General features: G+C 45.2%; 1 protein-coding gene across 1 annotated transcript in view; it reads left to right on the forward strand.

The window, feature by feature from the left end:
* The window catches only part of LOC115165607 (protein PTHB1-like), a 7,073-nt gene extending 1,881 nt beyond the window's left edge, over window positions 1-5,192 (forward strand). The window contains exons 3-4 of the mRNA XM_029718828.1: window positions 4,016-4,156; window positions 4,927-5,192. Of these exons, the coding sequence (XP_029574688.1) occupies window positions 4,016-4,156; window positions 4,927-5,072 (287 nt within the window). The 3' untranslated portion in view covers window positions 5,073-5,192. The remainder of the gene's footprint in view (window positions 1-4,015; window positions 4,157-4,926) is intronic.
* The last annotated feature ends 5,711 nt before the right edge of the window (window positions 5,193-10,903 follow it).

The raw sequence follows: 10,903 nt of genomic DNA on the forward strand, positions 1-10,903 counted from the left end.
TTGTGTAGTTGAATGTGTGTCATTGATTATTTCAATAACAGCGGTTTAGCAGAATAATTTTTTGAAGAATGTGCACCTTTTTAAAAAATTGAATCATTATAGAATGAATCAGTCCACAGCTGGCTGATAATGGGTTTTGCTGACTAGAACCAATTTGTCTCCTGAATTGATGTTAAGCTGAATGCGTTTGGCTGTTTGTCGGTTATTCTTGGCCGTCTGTAGCTACAGTAGTCGATGTCTCTGTTTTTAGACTGTCTGTATTCTGTCAGTCTGGTACTTAAGCCTAGAAGGTCTGTTCTGTTATTCTGTCTGTTTCATTGTCTATTGTCAGTCTCAAGCCTGCTGTCTGTGTCTAAGGTAGAGCCTTTAACTTCTGAGAACACATTTAATAAAAGAGACAGACAGTGACTGAGATGAGTTATGTGTGGATGGGGTGCATCAACAGGAGTCTACTTTCACCTGTCCAGTTCTTCATTTGGTGCAGATAAAGGAGAAGACTCCACTTTCCAGAGAGATGAGAGGAAGGGAGGAGAGAACAGGGAGACGAGAGAGGTGGAACAGAGGAGGGAGAGAGACGGAAGGAAATGAGAGAAGAGGGGAGAGACAAGCGAGGGATGAAGTAGTGAGGGAGGGATGAAGGGAGGAGGTGAAAGGGGACGGGGGTGTGTGTAAAGTGAGTGAGTGGGCTCCAGTGTTTACGTGCCCTGGGCCAGGGCCCTCTAAAGTGACTGTGTTGTGTTTGTGTTTCTCCTGCTCTGCTGCTGGCCCATATGAAAGAGCTCAACCCTGCAGGTAAGTAGACTGGGCTCTGCTCTGGGAAGCACAGGAAGAGCCCACAGCCCACTGTTTATGTTCCCCCGTAACTCGATATCGCTAGAGTGAGACACACACACACACACACACACACACACACACACACACACACACACACACACACACAGTTTCACATACACAATTTTGGTTACACATACTGTACACATGGGCATGCCACGTACACATGCAGACACTTATGCACTTGCATGTACTCCCCCCCCCCCCCCCCCCCCCCCCCCACACACACACACACACACACACAGGCTACATGTTACGGCTAAATAGTTGGGTGTCTAATTCTGAGTAGCGTGTGTTTATTTCTGTCTGTCCGTGCCTCTGTCTGTTCATATGTGCTCTGATACAGTAGATGTCCTCCCTTTTGATCAGTGACACACACACACACACACACACACGTACGTACGTTTCATTGCATCGATGACATCATTGCAGCTGCACAATGAACGGGATCCCTTACAGTCGCCCTGAGGTCAAATAAACAGAGTGGTCAGAGAGACTTAACACACACTCAGTGAGATGTCATGCAGTATGACTAGTGCTGGTGTAATCAGCTGAGGTTCAAGACTAGTTCCATTATCCATTGAGAGATGATGATTGACAGCACATGTTGCTGTGTGTGTGCTTAAAAGCAAAGATTTGAGGGAAAATAATATTACATACGTTGGAGAAAAGTAGCCCACTCTCATAACTACTACAGAAACCCTCATAGGCCTCATATCTACCAGTGACCCCATAGTGAGGTCAGGTGGGTCGACCATGAGTTGGCCAACAGAGGGCAACAATGACAGCTCAGGTGAGACATAATACACACACACAGCCCATGCAGGTAAATCATTGGGGCGAGTGAGGGTCGTAACTCTGCCGTGGCAGCCTGAGAATACACGGGGTGTCTGGGATACGGTGTGTGAAGAGGTGGGACCCGTTTAGATTTACAGGCAGGGCGTCCCCCTCTTCCTAACCCCACACACACACACGCACACACACTGTTTCTCTTTAGAATGTGCCGACTGGTCAATGGCGGCAGGGAACCTGAGAGAGGAAAAATGTTTCCCCTAGTTCTTTCTGGTCTCCGTCTTCTCTCTTGCTATCATTTCCTCCCTCTTACTCCTTTCTTTTCTCCCTCCAGCTGTTTCCCTCAACTTCAGTCAGTCCCCCCTCGTTTCTTTCAACCACACCCATCATTGATGGCAGGACATTTAATTTAGCTGATCCTGCAGCAATTGGGTTTAGGTGCCCATTGAAAACATTTTAAGATGGTTTAACCATCACATTAATATTCTAGGAGTCTATGGGCTAACAGTGTGACTGGTCAAACTTCCTCTCGATTCGACACCCTTCAGTAGCCTCAATATGAGTTTGCACAGTTTGAAGATGCTTTTAAAAAGCCACGTCTACAGGTTACTCTACAGAAAAACACAATGACAAAAAAAGAGAGAGGACGAGAAGGTTAGAGTGAGAGACAAAGAAAGAGGGAGAAAAGAAAAGGGGGGAAAAAGAAGCGAGGGAAGGATACCTGAAGAGAGGGAGGTAGGGAGAACACCGTGTCTATATTCTGAGTCCCTAAGGCTGTGATTTTGCTCCATTATGTTCGTGGTTGCTGCTACATGAGCCGGGGCGATGTAAAGCCCCTACAGTACACGGCTTAGGTTACCTGGCCAGACATAACAGGGAAGGATTATACTCTCACTGGCTAGTGATGGGCCTGGAAAAGACCCTGCGCGTTCTCTTCTTCATTCTTTCTCTCAGCTCTCTTCCTCTAGAGTGAGCGACTCTTGCACTATGAACGCTTTTTCTCTCTTTCCTTCCCTTTCCACCTGTCTTTCTATTAATCTCTCTCTCGCTCTCTTTATCACCTTTCCCAAACTTTTCCCCATTTCTCTTTTCTCTCTTGTGAAAGGATGGAAAACAGAGTAAAAAGGGAATTTCCCCCCGAGCAGTCTCTTGCTCTCTCTCGGTCTCTCTGTGTTATTCCAGCCAGGGTTCTGGCCAGCTCAGCATCGTCAGCCAACTCTGGAAGAGTTATGGTTGGGTACCTCGGCCTGTAATGCTTCCCAGTGCTGTTTTAGGAGTTCCTTTAACCAGAGATCCTCCAAAAACATCCACAACTCGGTTATTTGAGATGTTTGTGTTGAGTCTCACTCGCAGATTGACTTCAGTGTAGTGAATATGCATGAAATTATCTCAATCATGTTATTGAATGTGATGGGTTTTAAGAGGAAATGTCTGAAGGGAAAGTGTTTTTAAGGGGATTTTCTATCAGATGTAATTTGCCTTTGGGAATATTTTGAAGCGAACACCTCTTAAGCATGAAACGCAGAGAATCTCATTTCCAATAGGTACTTATCACAGACAACAGAAGTGACAAGAAAAAGGAAAAAAGAGGGCATTTTCTCCCTACATCCATGGTTAAATGTCATGAGCCAGTCACACTTCATATGCAATGTAAGCTACGGCATGGTAGCTAGCTAAGTGCACAGACACAATGCAAACCACTGTAGCTAGTATTGACATTATAATTAAATCACAATGGATTAGTGTAAGTCGCTCTGGATAAGAGCGTCTGCTAAATGACTTAAATGTAATGTAAATGTAGTTTCCATGAAACAGTTGCCTGTGTTAGCTGCGCAGTTACTGCAGTGTCCTTAGCTAGCTATGTTGTGCTAGCTAGCAATATGCTAACGTTAGCTAGTTAGCTAAGCATTTGGCTATGGGCTGGCACTGGCAGTATGGGATTATGGAGAGTGAATTGCTAGGTAGTTATCTAGCTGTGGCCATCTGGCTAGTATTAACAAGGGCTTTCTATTTTTCTACAAAAATAGCAACATTAGCGCAGCTAGCTAGCTAACATTGGAAACCATAAGCAACACACACAGACATGCATTGCCAAACAACGCTACTGCCACCTTCTGGTTTAGAGTATTTTAACAAGGCTGTGTGGCTAATGACTTCAAGGTCTTTGCTGTGTGAACACAAACGAGATTGACTGTCGAAACTCTGTTCACAGGTGCTAAGTACTGTCAGCAGGTAAATGTTTGACAATCCTACTGGTGTGTCTGAGCTATTAGAGAAAATGTCTTAACCACACACGCACCCGTGATAGAGCACATTGACTCATTTAAAACATATGTCTCCAATTTTTAAGGAGCTGTTTCACAAAACCTCCTCCTCACATTCACCCTCTCAGGCATCCCGAGGGTGGCCCAGTGTAAGTTCTCCCTGCCCCTCCGTCTGGTCTGCTACCCCTCCGCCCCCTCCAAGAACGCCAAGTACAAGATCACCGTGAATACCAACACACCACCCGTCAACCTCAGCGAGGTCTTCCCAGGTAACAGACCATCTACCTGAGTCACCCCAGAACCTGGTCTCTACTATAGATATCTAGATGACCTGTTCTCCACGGGTTCCCAGTACACCCAGGGATAGTGAGAGAGTGGTGTTCCGTGAGGATAGTAGTTCAGTTTTAAGTCTGCTTGTCTTCAATAGTGTCAACTGCATGAAAGTGAGTGGCATGTATTTGCCCTGGAATGGAGAGTGAGTGGTATGTATTGATGCTGTTGATAGTGTGTGTGGGAATCTAGTCTACCTGCTGTTGGTGAGCAGGTCTCAGCCCTGGGAAGCAGCTCTGACTATCAGTCATTATCTGGAGCTGGGCATGGCGTCTCCTACTACACAGGACCCCTGTCCCAGATTAGATGCATGAAGATTGTGTGCGCACGCGCGGCTCTGTGGGCAGATAAAGAACAATGTGATGTGCTCTGTTCACCTTGGCTGGCGTCCTGAGGAGAGATAAGCTGCCATATCTCTGTCTGACATCCCACCGATGGAGACCCCACTATACTGGCCCCTGAGAACCTCAGAGACAGAGTGTGTGTGTGGTAGGGAACCCATACCGTATCTCTGCCTGACATCCCACCTCTAGAGTCCACACTGTACTGGTCTGTGAGAACGTTAAGTCTGTGTGTGAATAATTGGTTATTGTGGTGTTTCAGGGGACTGTTTTCATTTATGTGCAATATACCTGACAGATATCTGTATCCTTAACCAATGGACTCTAGTTCCTATTGTTCTCACTAAATGTCCCTCTCTGTGTTGTAGACTTTCTGGAGAAGTCTGAGGACAAGGAGGGAAACGCTCTGGCCTTCCACTTCCTCTCAGGGCCCAGAGTCACTGTAATGGCCTCCAAGACCTCCCATGAGTACACACACGCGGCATCCTCTAGCACTTGGTTAATGTGGAGTTGAGCTTTCTCTACCCCCCCTCTACCCTCTCCAGAGCGCTACCGTATCCAGAGTGAGAGTTTCGAGGACATCTGGCTGGTGGCTAAGGAGCTGGTGCAGCGCTTCGACCGCCACTTTGCCAAGCAGGGAGTCAAAGACTTCAGAATCAGCTTTGCAGGCCCTATACCTCTGACTGAGTACATTGAGATTGTCCACCACCACTTTGAGATGTGTGTTGAACACAGGCACACTGTCACACACATATTCATGTGTTGTTTGTAGGTACAGCTTTTGCCTGCAGTGTTAGAAAAACATTCTGTGTGTGTGGTGTACGTGTGCGTGAGTGTAGCTGTGTGTGAGTGCAGAGAAGAACCAGGACCTCCTGTCAGAGCGGGCGGTCCAGTTCAGAGTCATCCAACGCCGTCTCCCGACCCGCTTCAAAGACAAGACCCCCGCCCCTCTACAGAACCTAGACACACTAATGGAGGGCACCAACCGCCAGGTCAGACACACACACAGTAGACCAGGACACTCTCAGGCATGCACATAGCATTTAGAAACATGATGAAAGGAGAGTCTCTCCCCTCCCTTCTTCCCTCTCTTATTTTCGAGGTGTTGATTTTTCCCTACCTCACACCATATGGTGATTTACACACACACACACACACACACACACACACACACACACACACACACACACACACACACACACACACACACACACACACACACACACAGAGCAATGAGTGCACTAGTGTTGATTTACAGAGTGATGGGCCTACACTGCTGATTTATGCACTTCCTGCTGCTACTGAGGTGCTAGCTCCCACCCTATGGTATACTTATAGCAGATAAACGAACTGCCATAACCACACACACACAGGAATACGCACACATAATGCCATGACCACACACACAGGAATACACAAACATACACACCCATGCTTATGCAGGCGCACATGCACATAAACACAGACATACACTACCGGTCAAAGGTTTTAGAACACCTACTCATTCAAGGGTTTTTCTTTGTTTTTAACTATTTTCTACCTTGTAGAATAATAGTGAAGACATCAAAACTATAATAATAACACATGGAATCATGTAGTAACCAAAATAGTGTTAAACAAATCAAAATATATTTGATATTGGGCTGTGCCGTGGCGGAGATCTTTGTGGGCTATACTCGGCCTTGTCCCGGGATGGTATGTTGGTGGTTGGAGATATCCCTCCAGTGGTGTGGAGGCTGTGCTTTGGCAAAGTGGGTGGGGTTATATCCTACCTGTTTGGCCCTGTCCGGGGGTTTCATCGGATGGGGCCACAGTGTCTCCTGACCCCTCCTGTCTCAGCCTCCAGTATTTATGCTGCAGTAGTTTATGTGTCGGGGGGCTAGGGTCAGTCTGTCACATCTGGAGTATTTCTCTTGTCTTTTCCGGTGTCCTGTGTGAATTTAAATATGCTCTCTCTAATTCTCTCTTTCTTTCTTTCTCTCTCTCGGAGGACCTGAGCCCTAGGACCATGCCTCAGGACTACCTGGCTTGATGACTCCTTGCTGTCCCCAGTTCACCTGGCCGTGCTGCTGCTCCAGTTCCAACTGTTCTGCCTGCAGCTATGGAACCCTGACCTGTTCACCGGACGTGCTACCTGTCCCAGACCTGCTGTTTTCAACTCTCTAGAGACAGCAGGAGCGGTAGAGATACTCTCAAAGATCGGATATGAAAAGCCAACTGACACGTACTCTTGTGTTACTGACTTGTTGCACCCTCGACAACTACTATGATTATTATTATTTGACAATGCTGGTCATTTATGAACATTTGAACATCTAGGCCATGTGCTGTTATAATCTCCACCCGGCACAGCCAGAAGAGGACTGGCCACCCCTCATAGCCTGGTTCCTCTCTAGGTTTCTTCCTAGGTTTTGGCCTTTCTAGGGAGTTTTTCCTAGCCACCGTGCTTCTACACCTGCATTGCTTGCTGTTTGGGGTTTTAGGCTGGGTTTCTGTACAGCACTTTGAGATATCAGCTGATGTAAGAAGGGCTATATAAATACATTTGATTTGATTTTGATTTGATTTGATATTCTTCAAATAGCCACCCTTTGCCTTGATGACAGCTTTGCACACTCTTGGCATTCTCTCAACCAGCTTCATGAGGTAGTCACCTGGAATGCATTTCAATTAACAGGTGTGCCTTTTTAAAAGTTAATTTGTGGAATTTCTTTCCTCCTTAATGCATTTGAGCCAATCAGTTGTGTTGTGACAAGGTATGGGGGGTATACAGAAGATTTCTATTTGGTAAAAGACCAAGTCCATATTATGGCGAGAACAGCTCAAATAAGCAAAGTGAAACGACAGACCATCATTACTTTAAGGTCAGTCAATACGGAAAATTTCAAGAACTTTGAAAGTTTCTTCAAGTGCAGTCGCAAAAACCTTCAAGTACTAAGATGAAACTGGCTCTCATGAGGACCGTCACAGCAATGGAAGACCCAGAGTTACCTCTGCTGCAGAGGATAAGTTCAGTTGAGTAACCAGCCTCAGAAAATGCAGCCCAAATAAATGCTTCACAGAGTTCAAGTAACAGACACATCTCAACATCAACTGTTCAGAGGAGACTGTGTGAATCAGGCCTTCATGGTAAAATTGCTGCAAAGAAACCACTACTAAAGGACACCAATAAGAAGAGACTTGCTTCGGCCAAGAAACACGAACAATGGACATTAGACCGGTGGAAATTTGTCCTTTGGCCTGGAGTCCAAATTGGAGATTTTTGGTTCCAACTGCTGTGTCTTGTAAGACGCGGTGTGTGTGAACGAATTATCTCCGCTTGTGTATTTCCCACCATAAAGCATGGAGGAGGAGGTGTTATGGTGTGGGGGTGCTTTGCTGGTGACACTGTCTGTGATTTATTTAGAATTCAAGACACACTTAACCAGCATGGGTTCCACAGCATTCTGCAGCGATACGCCATCCCATCTGGTTTGCGCTTAGTGGGACTATCATTTATTTTTCAACAGGACAATGACCCAACACACCTCCAGGCTGTGTAATGGCTATTTTACCAAGAAGGAGAGTGATGGAGCACTGCATCAGATGACCTGGTCTCCACAATGAGATGGTTTGGGATGAGTCGGACCGCAGAGTGATGGAAAAGCAGCCAACAAGTGCTGAGCAAATGTGGGATCTCCTTCAGGACTGTTGGAAAAGCATTCCAGGTGAAGCTGGTTGAGAGAATGCCAAGGGTGTGCAAAGCTGTCATCAAGGCAAAGGGTGGCTATTTAAATAATCACTTTTTTGGTTACTACATGATTCCATATGTGTTATTTCATAGTTTTGATGTCTTCACTATTATTCTACAATGTAGAAAATATTAAAATAAAGAAAAACCCTTGAAAATAGTAGGTGTTCTAAAACTTTTGACCGGTAGTGTATACATGCGCACAGACACACATACACACCCATCTATCTCTGTCGTCTAGGGGCGCCTTATCGCCCGATTAGACATTATTTACTAACTCGGTAGACGGGCTGTAATAAGAATGTGGGAGCATTTGTGTCTCTTCCTTGGTGTGTGTGTGTGTGTGTGTGTGTGTGTGAGTGTGTGTGTGTGTGTGTGTGTGTGTGTGTGTGTGTGTGTGTGTGTGTGTGTGTGTGTGTGTGTACATTCTCTCTCAGTATTTTTCTCAGGTTCTGAGGTCAGGGTGATTGATGCTGGAGCCTTCCTTTTTAAATTATGATTAAACAAAGAAACCTCATTTTACGAACTTCTGTATGGTTGGGAGTGTGTGTTGGGTGTGTGGGTCAGTGTGTTTGTGGTGTCATTATAGTGTGTGTGTGTTTGCCTTGATTTGAAGTTCCCATTGTGAGTGTGTGATGATGTGTGTGTCGGCTGATGAGTTCCAACTGTGTGTGGATTACTGTATTAGTTCTGTGTGTGTGTGAGAGCGCATGTTTGTGAGTGCGCGTGTGCATTTTGAGTGGTGTAGACTGTCTGACGTTGAAAAGTGATGGTCCCTTGCCGTCACTGTTTACAGTAGGGGCTCGTTTGGCGAGGCGCTCTTTAACGCTGTTCATTAGCTCTCTTACGGCTCTGGGAGTGGGTGACATCATGACATCATTAGATATTTAATGATTCAGTACTTAACCATTACTCCTATCTGAGTAGAACCATGCAGAGCTCACACTGTAGATGCACTCCCCATAAGGTCCAATACGAGGTGTACTCATACCTTCACCACAAGGTTCAAAACTGGTACAGTTTTAAAGGGACACTTACCTTACAATCAGTGTTAGTCTTGTTGCTGGCGAAGGGTCCAACATTCACTTTTTTTTCTCACTGGCCTGATTTGGGCCAGTTGGCCAAAAATCTACTGGCCCGAACTGAATTTCTACTGGCCCGGACATGGTGTAGTTTTTAAGTTCATTGGGGGTCATGCAGGCCCTTTAGGTTGGCATGCTTTTCTCTATATCCAGCTATTAATAGGCTACATTTGGTTACTATGATTAGGGATGGGTACTTTTAAATACTTTCACTATTCAAATAATAACATGAACGTTTTTAGGGGTGATATTCAGATAGTCGAAATACATGTGTTTAAAATCGTTTTTATTAAACTTGCTTGCTGCGCAGTTGGTACAACTTGGGAGGAGAGGAGCCACTCTTCCCGGTGAGTTTTACACCGGAGCGAGAGAGGGTAGCCATACAGGCTCAAGCTAATTAGACAAACTTATAGATGCCATAGTTTATCTATCGTTCCATCTGGTAGTGCCTGTCTTGACTACATCATTGATGTAAAGAAGCTAGCTAAGATAGCCAGCTATGTTAGCCAGCTACAGTAGGTAGCTCGCTACCTAGATTAATTGAGGCAATTTTGCTGTGCTTTCGGTCCTTATCTACAACAACTATATGCAGATTGGTCCTTCTCATTTAACTAACTTAATTCCATAATTTGAATTCCATCTGGCATTGAATAGAGATCTCCCACGTTGCTTGCTTGTTACACATGGAATGTAGCATGAGTCATTTCATTTAGACAAAGCCTTTTATTGTTCAAATTGGCCTATGATTATTAAAATATATATGAACACTCTCGCAAGTATTCGAATACGAACATCCGTTCGGATATTAGACTATTAAAATAAGCAGACCCATCCCTAACTATAATATATATTAAAAACCTGTGTAATATAATTTAGCAATGTAAGTCATTGTATTAATTGCATACGTTTTTGTTTCTAAAGTATGCCATTTTGACAATCGTGTTCTTGGCAGATGTCTAAATGCACTGCATGTCCCAGTGCCAGCTAATGCTATTAATATATCAGTGTCTCTTTATTTCGCTAATGCTAGTTGATGCTGTCCCAGCGCTGCAGCCTGTCCCTTAGCATTACTAGTGCCCTGAGTGATTCTCTCTGCAGTATCACTCTCTAGTCTGTCTAATGTGCTCCGGTGTCAGTCAGTCCATCCCTTCCTGCCTCCGCTTCCCGCCAGCGCCTGCCACCCACCGTTGATTCGGGAAGTTTCTGACACTTTATACGTGCTGTAATGTATACACGCACCACATAATGGACGCTATCGACGGTCTACTGGGAAGAGTGATGCACGCCTCAAATTAATTATTCATATCTCTGGGTGGGTATGGGTTATATGGCCCTTCTGAAGGTCTGTGAGCTATGATGGTTCTCACGAACTCAGCGCTTTAGTTAGGGTTTATTACTCACAGGGGTTGTCAGTCAAGAGTCTTCATCTTTTGACATGCCAAATATGTTTGTAAATGACGGTGGGGTTAAAAGTGGTTTTTAGCTAGAGTACGTGTCTTATTGTCCTGAGTCAGGCATAGTACACTCAAATGA

Source organism: Salmo trutta, chromosome 3 (genome assembly GCF_901001165.1).
Source record: "Salmo trutta chromosome 3, fSalTru1.1, whole genome shotgun sequence".
NCBI classification, from domain to species: domain Eukaryota; kingdom Metazoa; phylum Chordata; class Actinopteri; order Salmoniformes; family Salmonidae; genus Salmo; species Salmo trutta.